The following is a 19597-nucleotide window of genomic DNA, read 5'->3' on the forward strand; positions in this document are numbered from 1 at the left end:
TGTTGTCTGCTCTTGGCTGCATTTATTCTGCCTATCAGGATTTATCCTTCTCACTTGGCTCAGGAGTTCATATTAATGAGTTTCTTACTGCATAAGGTGACTTTTATTCATGCCAGCCTTGCTGCAGTTTTCCAATTGCAGAGGTCCAAGGCTGGCACTGATCTCAGTGCCCAGTCACAAAATAGTCTCTGTTGCAAACATTATTGTGGTTAAAACAGTGTACATACCTGATGATGGAAACCTCACTTGCAAAAGAAAAACCTGTACATGCAAGACTTGGACCAGTCCACCATTGCTTATTCCTTTTCTAAGAGGGTAAGGAGTAGTGCTATAAGGTATCTTGGAACCAGCAGAGCTGTTTATCTTGGGGTTGAATTAGTGGCTTTGATTTTTTTAAATCATGCCTGGGTGAAAGTTAAGAGCTTTGCTTTTGGCCCAGGGTCTTTTGAGTAAGACAGGGAAATGTACCCTATGGGCCATGCACAGATGGAACTATAACATGGACCATCTGTAACCTGAAATAAACCTTGGAAACTGATCTAACTCCAAAGGAGCAGGAGAGGTTTTTTGGGGGAAAAAAGGTGATTAGCCTAATGGTGATAACACTTCAATGTTACAGCTAAAGCTTACATGAGTGCCTTACTTTCATAGAATCATTAAGACTGGAAAATACCTCTAAGATTGAGTCCAACCTTTGACCAATTTTCAAAGGTTTCTACTCTCTTATTGTAACTTATCTAACTTCACAATTAGTGCAACAGTGGATATACATTTAAATTGCAAATGAAAAAAAAGGAATGTATATCTTTTAATATGCTAGTGATAATGTGAACCATATCAGGTTTTTGTTTTTACCTTTGATATTCTTGTAAGAGGCTATGCCTTGCTCTTTTGGCTGTGAATCTTAGTCTCAGCTTTTTCATATAATCAGCTCATACTGTTGGTGCAGTAGCCAGCTTTGTCCTTGATCTTAAATAGTTGTTTTCCCTTGCTACTGTTGGTTCTTTGTCTATTTATAGAGAGATCATACCTCTCTCAGCATTGGGCTTTCTGCATAAACACGTGTTGGGGAGAGGAATCTCCTGTGTGATAGCCTCCCTCCTGTTCTCTGGGTGATCCTAGCAAACACTTTTTTGTTGCATGAATTGCAACAGCTCCATCTTGTTAGAAATTAGACTCTTAGGAAGAGCATGGAATTTGCCTGCCTCGTGTCAGCACTGTGGTGGCTTCTTGCTTTGTGGCTCCTATGGCATCTGGACCAGCCAGGGCCAACTTGTGTGTTGTTTCCCCCTCTGCACACACCACCCTGCACGTGGTAATAATAATATCTATGTGGAAGCAGTTTACTGTATCTCCCTGGTTTTGTCCTTCTTCCTACAGTGTTGAGTGCACTTTAATGAGTGATCTAATCCTTTAGGTGGGGCTGAGGTAGTTCTGTAGGTGAGAGACTTTACTTCATAGCCAGATTCCAAGTGCATAAATTCATGTCCTATTTGCTTGCTTGGTAGTGCACTAGATTTGCCATATTGACGTTTAATACATCAAATGTTATCAATGCACCAGAGGTAGTTCTTGAATAGAGAAAATTCTTGGCTTTTCTCAGCATAGATTTAAATAAACATATATCTTCAAGCATATTTCAATGCAGCTTATTAAAAACATACAATAAGTGGTATACTGAAGTATTCTGGCTGGCTGAATACCTTATAGTCATTTTATACATACTGGTGCTTAAAGTAGAAGGGGGGGTGTCTCTATAGGGGAATGTCTTTCCTACCCCAGCTTTGTAGCTGGCTACTGCTGCGTAGGAAGAGATAAATATTTTCATCTCTTCTCTTGGCAGTTAGTGAATTGAATTTAGGAATTAGTGGTTCTTGTTGCTGATTGGTGTACAGTGTTCTTGTTTTCCAGTACTGAATTACTCATCTTGCTTTATTAGGTTTATCTGGAATTTCTTTGTCTTCAATAATTACAAATTGGTCACTGAGCTGTTTACCACACTTTTCAAATGGTTAAATAAGGCTCAGCAGTTTCCTTCTTGGGAAGGTTGAATTGTTTTTCTGAATCTAGAAAAATGTCTGTGTTCTGAAAGGGTTTAAGAATTACTGAGATGATATGTCCCTACTGAGTTAAGTTTCAGTGAATACTGAGTTTGATGGTTGTACAATCATAATTGCACTTGTGTACTAACCAAACATGAAAATATACACAATGCAGAGTTAAAACATTAAGGAACTAAGGCACTGCAGTAAGTGCTGGGGCTGATGTATGGATTTTGCAGAATCCATAGGTGAGCATCTCTACTGAAGCTCCTTCAGACTGTGGGCCTAAAGGAAAGCCTTTGGACTGTGTCAGGCAAGCTGCTAACCCACAGAGCTGCTGCAGAATCCAGTGCTGCTAACTGGGAGATTAACATGCCTGTAGTCAGTCCTAGGAGCTTCCAGAGGAGATGATGACATCTGTGTTGCTGACTGTGTATGGCTAGTGCAGGATAGCTGCTGCTCTGGAAGGTTTCTTTTGATGAGCAAGCACTTTGCAAAGAGAGGTGAGCAGAACAAATGCACCATATTAACAGGAATTGTCATCTGTAAAGGACCCAAATTACTTCCAAAGTTCACAAGAACATGACAACCAGAAAAAAACACTGAAGTCAAAGCAGGACAAAACCCTTGGTTAGATATTAATAATTAAGCTGAGATGCAAATGTGTTCCAGGTTCTGGGGAACTCGAGAGACTTGCTAAGATTTACAAGATTCTTAGAACAGAAGGAGTAGTTTACCAAGTGTTTTGCTTTGAACTGTTGCTATGGCAACTGTTGAGGGGTTTTTTGAGACTTTGAATACCTTGTGCTCGTTAGTGGCAAGGACACATGTAGGTACTACCATTTAGGATCACTGCACAAGAAGCTCAGAAAATAGTGACACAAATGTCCCTAAATAGATTTGTAGGCGTACTAGAAAGGCAGTAGTCATCCTTGAAAAGGATCCTTGAAAAGGATGACTACTGTACACCACATTTGCTAAGGAAGCATAATAAACACACTTAACATCACAGAACATACTGAAGTCTGTACAATGTAAAATCTAGTATGATGTATAACCAATTTTCTTGGAAATCAAGGTCTTTGTTATGCGTATGTTAGTACACTCCTTGCTACAAAATGATAAAATGATTAAAATTATAACTAACTGCTGTTACTATAGAATCCAAAGTAGCCTTGCTGATAAAGACTGCTTTGATGAGAAGAAGTAACTGAATGAGATATAATATCCCCATAATACACATCATAAAAAAGAAGTTTTAAAAGCATAGACACTGCCATGTAGTGATAAAGCCTTCTCTTCATACTGACCAATACTAAAAAATTAAATGAAAACTTATTTCCTCATTTAGAAGCCTTTGTGCATAGAAAAACAGTTACTCTTAGCATACTGTTTGACTTCTTGGGGTGTGGTAAGGAAAGAGAATTCTCAACTGGAACAAGAATTCATATGTTTTCCAATGAAAAGTATTTTCCATGGTTGTGAGTCATACTGTAACTTGAGGCTTTCTTCAAACTATTTTTTTGCAGTTGTCTGTAAAAGTCACAAGTTTCCAGAGACTTACTGACTGGGACTTGCCAGAGTTTAAAAAAATTGTAATCTTGCTACCCCACAGTGACTTTGTTTGCTTTTATGTGGTAAGAACCTTAAAAAAACCCCAAAAAATCAAACCCAGTATTTTATCTGTGTATATGGTCCATTTTTAGACTTAGGCTATTGAATGCCTAGTAACACTGCCAAAAGATGCCACACAAATGCGTGGCAATACTCCTGCCAAATTAGGAAGCTGTCAAACTAAATTTCAATGATGTCCAAATAGAATAGAAATTAAGTAATAATTTTATCTTTATGCATCTGCTTGCAGATGGAATGTACAGCATTCTCAGATGCCTGCTTCTCATCAGTCTTAACAGCTTAGCACAAATAACTTCCCTGTCAAGAGGTGGCCCTCCTGTAAAGTAATTACAATTCCTGGAAAACAGTCACTGGCTGAATTGTGAAAAGGAATTAAGTGTTAGCACATCTTAAATGTTGTGTGCTCCTGCCAGGGAAAGGAAAAATTCATCACACCTGTCAGAGAACTTGGGTTCACATCCTGAACTTCACCTAATGAAAGATTTTACCACATAAACTAGAGAAGAGTGATCAGTAAAGTCAGCGCAACTCTCAGAACCAACTAGTCTTCCACTTACAAAGATAAAGCCAGCAGTCAAATCATTTTAATTACAACTGTTTAAAAGCCTGGAAAAGGAGTTAAATCTTATTCTGAAGTACAAAGTTGTCCAGAAAAGAACGGTTTTGACCTCAAGTCCAAAAGTTTCCTGTGTTCTGGTGTGTGTCCATGGCTGACAGGCAGCTCAGGTGAAAGCCTGTCAGTACTTTGTTAGTTTGGGGGCTTTTTCCCTATTTACCTTCATATGAAGACTTCACATTTATTACGTCAAAGTTTGTGGTAATACAAGGAACTGGAGATCTAACTGTTCTACATGCACTGGAGTAAATATGTGCACCAGCACTTCCAGTTATAGTGCTGCTTGTTTACCTCTTCAGATCCTATCTTCTGTAGGATTTGCAGAAGAAGCTTCCCTCCCTTTTTGTATTTTGCTTCTCTCTTTAAACTGTTCAAGATAACTATCCCAAAGAATTTTGTTTCCTTGCTGCTTTTCATATATCAATAAACAACATTTTGTGTGCCTGCAGGAGTACATTTATAGCAAAACTGCTTTGTATACACAGCTTAGAAGTTTCAATAGGTAAATGGGTTGAATAAATACACAGCAATCTAGTTCACCTGGGGGGTGGAGGGGCAGAGTTCACTTTTGGTCAACATAGGCTGTGACTCCAAACTTGGCTGGCTTGAGCAATACTCAGATGAGACCTGTTCCCAGAGTAGCTGCTCAGCCAAGAGGGAATGGCTTCCCCAGGCAGGACAGTCAGTGCCATAGGTAGTGCTCACGCTTGCTCAGAGCTTGACAGAAGGACAACTGCTCCTCTGAAGAATCAGAGGAAGACATATAAAAAAACCCCAACACATTAATATTCTAACTTTCACTGGTCTTTTGGGCTCTAATAGGTTCTACTTAAATTTTGTATATTACTTCCCATGAGAAGGTTATTGAAAGCTCAGACATCAACTCCTTGCAGCTATCTAAGTCAGAAACTACTTAGTTTGCTTTTGGGGACCACCCTTCCCCCATATACACAATAAATTTAAATTCTGTTCTGCAGAGGCATGGAACTTTCTTTTACTGATTGAACTCACATAAGAAAGCAGCACTTGGCCCTCAGCTTTATTTGAGCAGCACTTAGTTCCTTTGAAACTGGGATTGTTTCCAGAGCATTCAGGAATGGCTTTTATAGCAGCACAGTGCTTTAGTTTGGATAATGTATGCTGGCCTTTTTTCACTCCTGAGAACCTGAATATGGTCTTCTCTTTACATAATAGGAAATTTGTGGTGCCATGTTCTGGCATCCAAAGGACACTCTGTGCCTGCTACAAACCACCGTGCAACTTGGCAGAACCTACAGCCAAAGACTTGGGGAGTAAAGATGGGAATAAGAAATTATTCATGGCTCTGTTGTATACTTGGTTAAGTAGGAGAAACTTGGATAGAAACAAACATATGCTGTAGGACCCTTTTTCTTGTGGCCACATGACTTTGGGCACATGTTGATCTTAAACATCATATTTAAGCTTCTCTAGTTCTCTGCATCTGCTTTGTCAGTTTGGTTAAATATTTCCTACTCTGTAGCTACCTTCAGGTAAATGAATCTTAACTTTGACTTCAATAAATGTATTGAATTTTTCCATTTTTCAAAAGACTGGTAAGAGTCAGGCAGGTGAAAGATCTCCTTACCTTTGTGTAACCATTTTTTTACTCAGCTTTGAGCTGCCTTGAATGCTGAGCTCACTCATTGTGCATCTCAGCTGCTGCCAGCACACAACAAATTGAATTTGCATTTGTACCATGTGTTAGCACACACTTGCAGCCCTGCTGAGTGACTTGGAGCAGGGAATGCAGGTGTGGGCTGGCTTCCATGTGGGAATGTGGGTGTGGGATGGGTGGCCTTGTCTCACAAGCTCACTGGTGTAGGACTGTTCCCTCAAATTGTTTTGAAAAAATCCAAACTAGCAGAGTGGTTTGTCACTTTTTGTTCTGTGGTTGTGCCTAGCAGTCAGAACCTTGAAGCCAAGGCTTAGAACTTAACAGGAGCTTGTATTACTCCATCGAAAAGATCTTGATTATAACCTGTACTGGTAAGTTATGGTCAGGAACAAAGTTAATCTTGTATATACAATGAATGAAGTCCAAAGCTAAAGATCTTGGGAATGCTGAAGAGCTTTATCAGCCTCTGGAAAACTCTGCTTTTAGCTACCTGTCAGCTTGATTCATCTTCATCACAAGCAATATTCACTTTTTTTCCCTAAGGCTGAGTGCTGCCATTAAGCTACTTCACAGAAAATTACTGCAGTAGTGAATTTCTGCTACATAAAAGATAAACATTTAAATAGGAGAACAGGGTCTTGTTCTTTATCTCTTAGAGTAAATAAGTTGATAAACAACCCACTTGCATGCTAAAAATTTTTGGTGTGGATTAACCCTTCTCAATTTATAAACACTTCTGAAGGTGTTTAGTGAATTCCTATTTTTTCTCATGTGTCTTTGCAGGTATCCGTTACAGTATGGACGTTAGTGTGGATGAAGTGAAAGCCTTAGCATCTCTCATGACATACAAATGTGCTGTGGTTGGTAAGTGTTCATTTTTCAAGCAAGATTTCAATCTTCAGTTTCAATCAGTACGGATGTAATTACATAGAAAAATGACATAGAAACATGTAAAGGATTAAAATGAATTTGAGATACTAATCTCTAATTTAAATCTGTAGCAAGGTGGGAAAATCTATAGTGACCAAAATAATAATATGTATGTCACTGAAAATACTTAAATAAGGTTGCATTTTCATTTGAAAAGTCCAGATTCTGCTAACTACCCTCTCCCATAGAAAGAACTACATCTTGAACTAATATTCAAGTATGACAAACTTGGATTAGTAGGGGACTAATTTTAGGGGGAACAGATGGAAGCTGTAAAGGATTCAGGCAGAGGAGCTATGGAGAGCAAAGGATAAAATTCCTTTATGGGTTATAAAGAAGTATAACTTGTACACAGCTACTAAATTGTAGAGAAGTTTGGAGAGAATCTGCTTATTATGTGTAAGAAAAGAAAATACTTTCCCCTAATGTATATAGGTATGCTTAGGACTCCCAAAGTAAACTTTTTGAGCTAAACCAGTAAAATATAAAAGGTAAAACTTATTATTTCTACAAGTGCCAAGTACAAGAGATATTTAATCATAGAGAATTTAAATAATGAACTTTTAAAGACAATTTTCAAAGTGCCTTGAAAGATCTCCCATTTTTATAAGAGTACCTAGATCAGATTATAACTTACACTTCAGAAGCCATAAGCGCAGCAAAACCAAAATCACCACTAAAATCAAAGATATAATTACACATCTTTCTCACGTGTTCTGCCTTTGTTGTTGAAAAAGTAAAATGATTTTCCTTTGCATTCTTGTAGATGTGCCATTTGGTGGGGCAAAGGCTGGTGTCAAGATCAATCCCAAGAACTACACAGTAAGCCTAATCATAGATAAAAATTTGGGTATCTGCAATACTGAAGCCAGCCAGTAAAAAAAGCTCTTCTAAGGGCATTATTGACCACTTAAAACCTCCTGCCACTTCTGCCTCTGTAAAGGCTCAATATAGCCTGTGCATGCAATAGGCAGCAAAAGAATTTTTAAAAGGTCTGTGTTTCAGAGGTGGAATACTTCAACTACTTAATTATTTTTTTCTGAAAATCAGGAGACTACAAATAATTTGGAACCTGGAATTTTTTTAAAGTTGATACTGTTAGTAAAAGCTTAAATTAAGTTACTCTTAAAAAAAAAAAGTTAATGTTTTTGTTTATTTTGACTAATAGTTTTATGCTCCATTAAACCATTCTATGCAGTGTTCCAGTGTGTGAATAATAACTAACTTGGCTTATAAAAGGTTTACTGCAGGCTTGCCTTCTTGCCCTACTTAAAACAACTTGTACAGAAAGGAATACTAGAATACATAACAGATATTCTAAGCTGAAAGCTCCTGTAAGGATTTGTGTCAAGTCATTTGGCTGTGTTGATTACACAAGTGGCAGGGCCAGCTCTTGCTGTTGCTGGTTGTAAATCGCTCACACAGGATATCAGATTTGTTTGCTGGAAATCTCTGCTATGGGCACAGGTGGTTCTTCCTGTGCCATGCTCCCAATTTGTCATGGATCAGAATGTACAGAAAGAAATTCCAATGTTTCTTGTGCTGCCTGAGTACCAATGGTCTGCTAGGGAGTGGCATATAAATTATATAAATTATGAATCATCCTTTCTCCTAAAAGAAGAGGGCGTTGGCTTATGCTTGGGCTAAGTGTGAGCAAATACTCATAAGCACTAATGATTTCTTCTGATATTTATTGCATTTTCTCTACAGGACAATGAATTGGAGAAGATCACAAGAAGGTTTACTATGGAGCTGGCAAAAAAGGGCTTTATTGGTATGTTGGGCAGCATTACTATTCAAATTTAGGGATCTGATTTGTTGTGCATTGGCAGTGTCTGTTAGATGATATCCCTAAGTAACGGTATTTTTGAGAGCTGTAAACAATTTGGATACAGAACTTTCAGCAAGAACCACAAAGAGTTGAGTCATTGCATCCTAGTGCATTTTAAAGGGAACTGTGTCTTAACTTTTTCTGCTAGCTGTTCTAGCTATGAGAAGCCACAAAAGCTGAGGTCACGGTATTCAAAATGAATCACATTTCTCTCAGAGTTAGATCATAAAATGGTGACCATATTTGTTGCAGTTTTAGTTAATAGCATGCTCTTCACTGTTACTGTTTCCTGTAGTCTCAGTTGGGGCTTTTGGCAGGTATCTGAGGAAAGAGAGGAAGGAAATAGAAGATCCACCCCAGCAAAAGTTGATGGCTTCACCCATGGCAACCAGAGGCTGCAAGGGAAGCGTGGCAAGAGGCATAGGAGCCTGTTGTAACAGAACCTCAGATTCTGTAATGTCAGTAGGGCTTTATTCACACTCAGCCCTGAGCTGTTCTGGTAGCTTTGCTGCCTGGACATCTCCTCTGCAGAAAGCTGACCATTACCAGCTCAACTTTTAATTGAAGGGAGCAGCTTTACCCAGAGAAGGTTCTTACTCAAATGAATAATGAGGCATGTAACTAGTTAGAGGTCTGTCATGTATTCCTGATATCTAACTGCCTTGGAATGTCTATCCTTTAATCTGCATTTTCTTGCTCTTCAGCCAGTGTTTGCTGCTCTTCCAGACAGAGCATTTATCATCTAAATTAAGCTCCTTTATAAACACACTTACTGATGTTACATGTGACTGTGGTTTTACTGTACACAATGCAAGCTACAGTGATAATTAGTTCTGTGACAATTAAAATGGTTTGATAAAATTATCTTCCTTTTTGGCTCTCTGGTTGGTGCTACACAACTTTCACAAACCTTTTAAAAATACTTAGAAAAATTGTTGGAGCAGAGTTGCATATAATATCCTGATTAGCAGGTTTCTATGATCTTAAATAGTCTGGGGGAAATACTATTTTTAGCTATCTAAAAAACCAGATTTTTTTATAATTTCAACAGATTTGTGAGACTTCTTTTAAAGGTTTATTTCATCAGGAAAGAGAAATGAAACTTTTCTTGAAGTAAGCAGTAAAATCAAATGCATGTACTACAGTGCAGTGACTAGGCACAGCCTATCTTCAATATTTAACCTCACCCAGGAACAGAAAGGAAATTCTTATGCAGAAGAATCCAATCAATATCACAGTATATAGAAATTATACCCACATAGCACCCTTCCTGCAAAAAAACCCCAAACTACTCATCTTCTTATTGAGCAAGAGGCCTTTGCCTTTTATCAGACGGCTTATGTAAAGTTGGGGGTTTTGATAATATTGTACAAAGGTGTGATAAAGCATCTAAAACTGCATTGAATCCAGAAGAATGTGTTCCTTGTATAGTAAACTGAGGATTAAAGAGTAAAACAGTTCTTCTCTGTTAGGCCTGCAGTTCCCAAGGGAATAATGATTGACAATAACTATTTCTGTTGGATCCTTAAGAGCTTTTTTCACTGTTGCCAACAGGACCTGGTGTGGATGTTCCTGCTCCTGATATGAGCACGGGGGAGAGGGAGATGTCCTGGATTGCTGACACCTATGCCAGTACCATAGGACACTATGTAAGTCTTGTGCAGAGGCTTTCAAGCAGAAAAGCTGCCTAATCATATCAATTTGTTTACTTGATCTAAAAATATTCTTACAAAGTGTGACAGCCTCAGTGGTGTGAGGATTTTAGGGTACAGCAAAGGAAAAATAGCTTTAAGAATAATATTCTTACACTAGCCTTAAAAGAGGCTTCTCTGATACAATACTGATTGCAATTGTTCAACAAAAGAAAATACGCTTTTTAAAGGTATATAGTCTAAAATTGGTTTCTGTTTCTGTAATTTTCCTCTGCTTTTCATTGGTATTGTAATTAGTAATTTAAAGTTGTTAACTGATAACTGAATTTACAAGTTTTATTAAATGCATGCTCATGGTTTTGCTCATTCAAGAGACAATGCAAATTACATTCACACTATTGATACAACTTCTAAAAGTTTTAAGACTCTCTGCAGTCTACTAGAAGTAACAAGTTTCATTGTGGACTTCAGCAAATTCTTCAAAGTGTAGACCAAAAGTACACTGACATAATTTATAGCCCAGGAGGCAATAAAAAAAATTTAAAGTTTTTAAAAATTACTTTTTTATGCTAGCCCTTGGTTTGGCCTTTGTCCTTGTGTCAGTGGGGTTATTTGTACCTGTTAACCAAACACTTTTGTTGTACGCTTTCAACAGGTCTGTTCAAAGAAAAAACACATTTTGGACAACTTATTTGTTAGTAGCTGTGTATTAATGTGCCAATATGCTATTCTAGTGCACGTTTGCCTACCCCAGCTCCTCTTGCCGTGCACTCAGTGCAGTCCCTTGCAGCAGCTCCCTGCAGCCCTGCAGGTGTGTGCCTGGGCCATTGGTGCCATGGCCACGTGCCTCGCTCTGGCACATTGCTCAGGACGTGCCTGCTGTCCTCAGGCAAATCCTGGCACAACACTTGTCTGGGGCCTTGGACACTGGGAGGTGCAGTGGCACAGGTTATACTAAGTCTGAAATACTGGGTGTCTTATGGAAGGAAAAAAGGAATGCTTGAAGAATCAGCTGGGGCATGTTGACTAGTTAAATTACTTTTGCACTAATCTCTCTGTTAGGGATATCATTGTGAAACATTATTTGCTTTTTGCTATTCACGTAGGTAAATATTTTAATTGAAACTTGATATCTGATAAAATGGTAAAGTTGTTAATTCAGAAGGACTTCAGAATGCAGGGTGGCAATTAGTTCCCTCAGTCAGAACTTAAAATTCCAACTTAGAGCAAAACTACTGCCTCAAAGCATCGAGTTTTAACATTTAACCCATGGCACTAAAATGTATATTTCACTGTGATACAACAGCACTGTGTTATTGAGACTGACAAGAAGGATCACAGCAAGTGACCTGCTTTAAGATTTGCTGTATTAAAGAGTTCTCATGCAGTTTTGTACAAAAGCTCAATTAAAAAAAAAAAAAAATTAAACTAAACCTGATAGAGAAGTTTTCAAATGGATGAATTACTTATTCTTACCACTTTATAAGCTCACCTTATTTTGGATTCCTACACATGCTTATGATTCAATAACAAAAGAAAAGAAAATAACTACTGAGGATTAAAATTGGAATTACCCTACAACAGCTTCTTTTTAGCCTCCCTCTGTATGGCAGTATCTTATTGAAAAATAAAAGAAACTGAGAGGATTCAGGAACGCTTTTCTGCAAAGTTAATTAAGAATGGAAATAAGGGGCAGGGGAGGAATGTGAGTTTCCTTAATTTTGTTGAGTTGCTTGTTTGTACTTGAGAGAGTGGTAGCCATAGTGAAACTCCAGAGCTATTGTGGAAAATGACCAGGTAATGGAGAAGGAAAGTGAGAATTCTGACAAAGCTATAAAAAGCGAATAATCCATCAAAACCAGTTTCTAGAGAAAGATGTTTCAAATAACTATCTGTTTGGGACACCAAGAGCAAAAATAAAGGTGATTAAGGAATACTAAAAAGATAAAAATGACCATGGGGGAAGAAGGGAAGGGAACTAAGAGCAGAAAATGAGCAATGAACAGAAGTGAAACAAGCCGGAACTGCAAACACAGATGGAAGCTGTGCAAGGTGTTACATTCAGTGGAGTGGAAAGATAACTCTGGTGAGAGGGATCTCTCTGAGATAAAGACCTGATGGCTCTGTGCTTGCACACTGCACACAGCTGTGCTCAGGGAGTTTCAGCTGGGAAGGATAAATCAAATAACAGATATAAGCAGGTAAGGGAAGTTTGCTGTAAACCAACCATACAGAGAGAGGAGAGCTGGAGAGACAAGGAGGACATCATTGCAGGGGGGTAAGGAAAGGAGCTAAGGTTGGTGCCTGAACATCACCAAGTTCATAAGCTACCAGTGCTGAAACAGAAATCTTTGATGCTAGCTATAAGCCATTTTTCAAGGTTCTCAGTAAAAGCCATGCTCTTTGTTTTCACCCAAGATATGTTGAAAGTTTTTGCTTATTGACTTGAAACCAAAGATTTCAGGACTTTGACATCAGCTGTGGCTTTTATATGTGACTTCAAGAAGACCTGGATGTGTCCTCACTTCATGCTCTATTTTCTTCCCAAACCATGCAAGTTGTTAATAACTACCATGTTAACTGTTCCAGAAAATCCATCTGAAGTTGCTGGATCACTGAGTTACATATGGCTGAAGTTTTTTATTAAATTAATCTTTTCCGCTCTTCTGCACTTCCTGACACCATCAACTGACTTTTGGTACACAGGAAAGGACTTCGATAAATACATTCTTATATAGGGGGGGAAGCTGTATTTCTTCACATATTTATAAAATATATTCCCTCTTTTGTGAATGCACAAAGCCCAAAGCATAGTTTAAGACCATATAACAGGAATAAAAGTCCATCAAAGCATCAGGCCAAGTGGTTCCAAGAGAGCAGCCCTGCCAACGTTTGTTACAGTTGACATGCCACAAGAGGGAGCAGACAGCTTATGGAGAGCAGCGAGCTGTGTTTTGGGAGGCTGAATTAGGAATTCTGTGGCAAGCCCAGCATCACCTTAATTGTTCTTAAAGAGGCTTATATGTTAACTCACTGACATTTTCAGACAGTAAATAGTTTTAGTCTTCATTATGGCTCTAGTCTCCTCCAGCTATTCTGCCTCCACTTACTTTTGTCTGCTCCTTTCCTTCCTCTCACCAAGCACCCTGCACCACAGGCATGCAAATGCCTTTGGCACAAGGGATGGAGCAGAGGGAGCCTCCCAGTGAATGTGTGCCTGGTGGAATGGAAACCCATCCGGCTGCTGGCACCCTCATTTCAGTGCATTCTCTTTCATCCCTCCTTTCTCACTTGTGCTGGAAGCCAAGGCACCGTGTGACTGTGCTCCCAGGGTGTGGGAGCATGGGAACCACTGGTGACAGAGGAGGGAGTTCCAGTGTCTGGTTTGGAAGAATTTCTTTCATGTTATTAATTCCAAATGGAAAAATCAGCTATGGTTTTAAATAGCTGTTTCATCTTGGCTGACTATCTGGAATATGGGAAACTTAATTTTATTGCCACCAAATTAATAATGGAGGCTTGATTGTAAATGCTGCTTTTCTGAATAAAAGTAGTAAATACACAGCTTTTCCTATATGACCTTCAAACTGCAGATGTCCTCTGAGAGCATCCCTGTATTCTGACTACAGACCTCATGCCTTGTTTTGTAATTGTAAAATAACTGAGTTTGTTATAAAGGAACACTAAATACTGTTTAAAGATGATTAAAAGCCAGTTCAAGGATATCAAAAGTAGTAATGTAAAGAAATTGTGGCTGTAAATATGAGTTGACTTTAAGAAACATTCCTGAGAGCTTTTTGATTTGTCTGCTTGTGGATGTCACCATGATACACAGACTGAAGTTAACACACACACTTAGAGGCAAAAAAAGAAATCACAGACCATATCCACTATTGCATTACACAACTTTCCTGACAGAATATTCTGAGGTGTTCACACAAAGTGAGGAAGGAAATCATCTTTACAAACTAAATTCATTTAAGCTATATCATGTTCCGACTCTTAAAATTTCTGTTTTCCCTTATGTCGAAAGTGTACAAAGCTTCTTGTTCCAGCTGTTTTTTGATTGATTGATTCCATGTCTCACAAGTCTTTTGCTGGTTTACAGGATATTAATGCACATGCATGTGTAACTGGTAAACCCATCAGCCAGGGTGGGATCCATGGACGTATATCTGCAACTGGCCGTGGTGTCTTCCATGGAATTGAAAATTTCATCAATGAAGCCTCATATATGAGCTTATTAGGAATGACTCCAGGATTTGGAGACAAAACATTTGCTGTTCAGGTAACTTTTTTCCTTAGACAGTAGGAAAAGAAGTAGTACACAGACTTTCAGTAGAGCTGTTTTTAAAACAGGCTATAGCCCTTAAAAACTGAGAGAGCTTTAAAACTTCCAAGTTAACCTTTACTCTCAAACTTTAGAAACACTTTTCAAGCAACATAGGTGTCCTTTATTTTGGACTAGTTTTTATAAACTGAACTTTCACTTGCACTCTACAGGCACAAAGCCAAATCTCTAGAGTCATAATGATCTTGTAAGCTACAAACACCAAAATATTTAAACCAAGGTCTTTAAATTAAGCACACGAGGTCTTTAAAGTAAGCACACTTTTCAGTGAGCTGTGACACTGGTTTTACCTACACAGAATTTATTGCAATGTTTTTACAATAAAAAATTTAAGAAGAGGAGGAATTGAGGGTTCCATTACAGAATAAGCAGTTGAAAAAATAGAAACTAAGACCTTATCCTAAATTTGTAGGGTTGAATGTACATTTTTGGTGTTCCTAGGACTTGGGGATTTATGCAGTTGAATTTTGAAAGTGTTTGATAGTCAGTAGTATGCATTATGATTCCTAAAACTTCCAAGAGAGGAAACTTGTTCAACTTTAAACAGTTTGTTAAATGGAGCGTTTGAGGAACTGATTTGTTTTGTTGCTTTCAAAAGTGCTTGTTAGAAAAGAAATAACAGCGTAATTGTAACCTCCAAGTTGTCCTCTAGTTAACCTGTGGTCTGCAACAAACATCTCTGCCCTGCACAGGCCCAGCACTTCTCTCCCTGCTCTTTGGCATTTTCATGCCTGGCAGAGGCATGAAACAGGCACTAACAAACAGGCCCTTAAGCAAAACTTGGACTGAAAATATGGCCATAAGAAAAGCAGAAAATTCTGGTAGGAAAATGAACCTAGAGCATTTCAAAGAGACCTAAAGCATGACAGACTCTTCTATCAAAGTTTGCTTCTAATACATAAGCAAAAAACCCAAATATAATTGATTATATTCAGGAATTGATTGTTCCTGTATAACATATATTTATAGCTGTTTTTCAGCGCAGAATCGTACAACAAACTTTCAACATTGATCATATGACTTTTTGTCTGCTATGTGTATTCTTTTACTTCTAGAACATCAGCATTCTGGAAGTAAAGGAACTTAATGGCCTGGAATTAAATCAGTAGTCATACAAAAATCCATTAATCCCTTTAAGAGGGTGCCAGTCATAAAGTGGATACACAGACCATTCCCAGGTTGATAGACATCATTGTTTTGACACTTTCATAGTAGCATTATCTCTTCCTTTCTGTATTTCCAGTATAAAACACTCATCACAACTGTACATTGCTGGCTACAGTGCATCATTTCTGCAGTGAGATTCAGACAAGAATAGAATGTATGTAGATTTCCTCCATCTTGCCTATGCACATCATCTAATGCCAAGATGTGCCAATAGATGAAGAACTATTTAAAACTGTATTAGCCCTAGCAGTAATCATCATTTTAACTGGAGGGTTAACTAACTTTTCCCTTTCTCTTTGCACCCTCAGGGATTTGGTAACGTGGGCTTGCATTCTATGAGATACTTGCATCGTTATGGTGCAAAATGCGTCGCTGTTGGAGAGTTCAATGGCTCCATCTGGAATCCTGATGGGATTGACCCAAAGGAACTAGAAGATTTCAAATTGGTATGAAACCTAGCTAAGCAGAAAGGGTTTCATTTTTGTCAGCTTTACAAGTACATAGAATAACTGGTGACTGTAAACTGGTTTTGTGATATTTAAAGCATGCTGCAAATAGTCCATACAAAATGGCTTAGAAATATTGATTCTTCTGACTTTCCTTCTTATCCCCAACAAGAATGTAAATGCAAGTGGTACCTTTTTTTGCCCTTTGACCTGACTGTCAAAAAAATGTCTGTGTGTGTGCAGGCTGAACACTTTGTTTTCAGAATTGGAATTATTATTATATTGCCTTTCTTATGCCTAAACTAGAAAGGATATCATAAGGAACCAGGGCAAGGAGGTTTCTGAAGATTTCTGACTGAGAATCACAAGCACATGGCTGTTTAAGATGGACAAAGTGTACTTTTGCTGTTTCTTACCTATTGGATGTTTCTGAAAATGAAAGCCTGCCTGGCAGTGTAACTTGAATGTGTAGTTTATAATGAAAACTGGATGTGGTCTTTTTATTTCAGCTTCCATATGAAGCAGACTTGAAGGGACAGTTCACAGGCACTAAAATACAATCTTCTACTTAAAGCTTTTTAGGGGCTTATTTTATATAGGGAATATTTGAATTTCTTTATCACCCTCTTTCTCAAAAGAAGGTAGATTCTATCACTAAACAAAGTCTATCATTGTAGTACTGAATTTTAAAAACCATTTGAATCTTACGTGATGCAACTTATCCTGGGTGTAGCAGACTAGTGAGTCATTTTGGATGTTTGAAAACTATTTTAAGAGCTGAGAGGAACCTTTTTTTTTTTAATATTCCAGAGCCCAAATGTTTCTCAGTGTCTTTATACAGAGAGCAGTTATGTTTCAGTCTTGGGAACTTTGTTCCTGAAACTTTGTAGCTTGCTTTTCATGTCTAAGTAAGGATAGGAATTACATGATGTTCTGTCTCTCTACTATTGTTGCTTCTCCCTTTTCTCACTCTGAAAGTCAGAAGGGAAGAAATTGGTATGAGTGCACAAGACACTACAACCACTGTGGTTTGTTTTCTTCACACAGCAACACGGGACAATCATGGGCTTCCCTAAAGCAGAGCCACTTCAGGGCAGCATTCTGGAAACAGAGTGTGACATTCTCATCCCTGCTGCCAGCGAGAAGCAGTTGACCAAGGCCAATGCACACAAGGTTAAAGCAAAAGTAAGTCAGAGACTTCAAATGGAAATGAAAACCAGAGATGGTCTGTTTAAGTACTAATATTCAATAATCAGCATGAACAAACCCAAATCTATACCTCTGAGTTACTCTGTGCTGTGATTTCTTTCAGATTATTGCTGAAGGTGCCAATGGGCCTACAACTCCTGAAGCTGACAAAATCTTCTTGGAGCGGAATATCATGGTTATCCCTGTAAGGTTCTATCATGACCTTTGATTTTCATTTCAAAGGAACATTTCTGTGAAGAGTACCAAGACCCTAGTTATTGAAGGCTTTTATCAATAGCCATTCATTCTCTGAGAGTGTTTTTTAATACCTGATGTATAGGAAATGGGTGTCAATGTTGCTGAAGAAATATAATATTTATTAAAGACCTCACTACAGCTGTAAAGAACCAAAGACAATGATTGTTAGCTGACATTTGCTCAATCAAAAAGTGCACTAAACACAGGAAGAAGGAAGAGTAAATATTCTGGCCAGTTTTTAGACAGGGTGTGTCTGGGTAATGCTCTGACAGAACTGTGTACTACAGAGTGTACAGGGTATGTGTAGTGATAGTTTGAAAAAATAAGACCTCTCCAGCTATAATGACAATTTTTTCACAGAGACAGGGTGTCCTGACCAAGCCATCTTGCTGGATAGAGTAGCTGATCTTCAGCCTTTACTCACTGAGGTTGCCTAAGAATGCTCTAATTTTTTTACACTTGTGCTAAAATAGAAGTAAGTAGTCTGTCAGGCACACCTGAACTTGATGTGTTCTGAAGTCAAGTCCTATTTTAAATCAGTAGAAGTAAACCCTGAACTGAAGAGGATGTTGTCCTGTAAGAGTAAGAACTGGATTGTCTTCTGTACTGCAGTTTCAAGTAGTGCCTTGGACATAATACTGCTTGCTTTTGCAGAACATGATAGCACTGTCTATGTCACATGGTCACAATTCAAAATATTTCTTCTTTCTGTGCAGGATCTTTACCTGAATGCTGGTGGTGTAACAGTATCCTACTTTGAATGGCTGAAAAACTTGAACCATGTCAGTTATGGCCGTCTGACTTTCAAATATGAGAGAGATTCCAACTACCACTTGCTCAGTAAGTGCTCACTTCTGCTTCCACACGCTGTTTAATTAATAGACTGGACTGGCAAACACCAAATGTGGGAGAAATGGAAACAGAACTCTTATAAATTCACCACAATATCCCCAGAAGTCTGTAATTGCTGCTTAGTAAAGAAAAAGATTTCATAGGTTAACTGACCTGCAACTTTAATGACTAAAGTTAAATGCATTCTTTTCTGGTTATCTTTAAATTCCTTCCTCAGTTTTGTAAAATACTAAAGTCAAGCCACTTAAGTGAAATATTTACTACTTCTTAAGAAACATCTTTCAGCTGCGCACTTGGTATTTAGATAGCACTCAAATGAAGTTCAAGCAGGTGCCATTGTTCTGCACATACAACAATAAAGGATTTCTATAAAGGCCAATAATATAATAGAGACAGGCCCTGGAAAAACCTGCTTATGGCTCAGAGCTCCACTTATGGTCATTCTGTGCTGCCTGCTTTCTGGGAAACAGTTACAACAATGTGAAGAGAGGAAGCTCAGTAGAGAAGAACTGGAGGATGTTGCTCCATTTTAAACAGTATTCTGTAGAAAATATTAGAATCTTGAGACACTGGACTTGACAAAACATACACCTGTATAGTTTTTAATATAACCCTTTCTCATAAATCATACCTTTTAAGGTGTTTCTAAAGTAGGGGAGAGTTATGGCAATTCTCATTTAAATCCCTTTCTTAACTTTGAGATTGTGTTGTCTCAAATGCTCTCTGTTGCTGTTTAGGAATTTCAGGATTTCAAGAACTAAGATTAAATAAATATCAATGAAAATAGCAAAGCACTGCTCACTGTCCTAAGGAAAAAAAAAATCCTAAAATTTCACATTTGTCAGTTACCTTGCATCTATTTTTTTTTTTCCTAGTGTCTGTCCAGGAAAGCTTGGAAAGAAAATTTGGGAAACATGGGGGAACTATTCCAGTTGTGCCTACAGCAGAATTTCAAGATAGGATATCGGTAAGTAGTTGCTGCTGGTTTTTTTT

General features: G+C 38.2%; 2 protein-coding genes across 2 annotated transcripts in view; one reads left to right on the top strand and one right to left on the bottom strand.

Moving 5' to 3' along the window:
* SHLD2 (shieldin complex subunit 2) overlaps positions 1–19597 on the bottom strand; it is a 67427-nt gene that overhangs the window by 34913 nt on the left and 12917 nt on the right. The window lies entirely within an intron of this gene.
* GLUD1 (glutamate dehydrogenase 1) overlaps positions 1–19597 on the top strand; it is a 28886-nt gene that overhangs the window by 5321 nt on the left and 3968 nt on the right. The window contains exons 2-11 of the mRNA XM_059476684.1: positions 6713–6793; positions 7626–7681; positions 8570–8633; positions 10245–10339; positions 14451–14630; positions 16169–16306; positions 17354–17491; positions 17619–17699; positions 18469–18592; positions 19480–19571. Coding sequence (XP_059332667.1) covers positions 6713–6793; positions 7626–7681; positions 8570–8633; positions 10245–10339; positions 14451–14630; positions 16169–16306; positions 17354–17491; positions 17619–17699; positions 18469–18592; positions 19480–19571 — 1049 coding nt within the window. The remainder of the gene's footprint in view (positions 1–6712; positions 6794–7625; positions 7682–8569; positions 8634–10244; positions 10340–14450; positions 14631–16168; positions 16307–17353; positions 17492–17618; positions 17700–18468; positions 18593–19479; positions 19572–19597) is intronic.

This window comes from Ammospiza nelsoni, chromosome 8 (assembly GCF_027579445.1).
Source record: "Ammospiza nelsoni isolate bAmmNel1 chromosome 8, bAmmNel1.pri, whole genome shotgun sequence".
NCBI classification, from domain to species: domain Eukaryota; kingdom Metazoa; phylum Chordata; class Aves; order Passeriformes; family Passerellidae; genus Ammospiza; species Ammospiza nelsoni.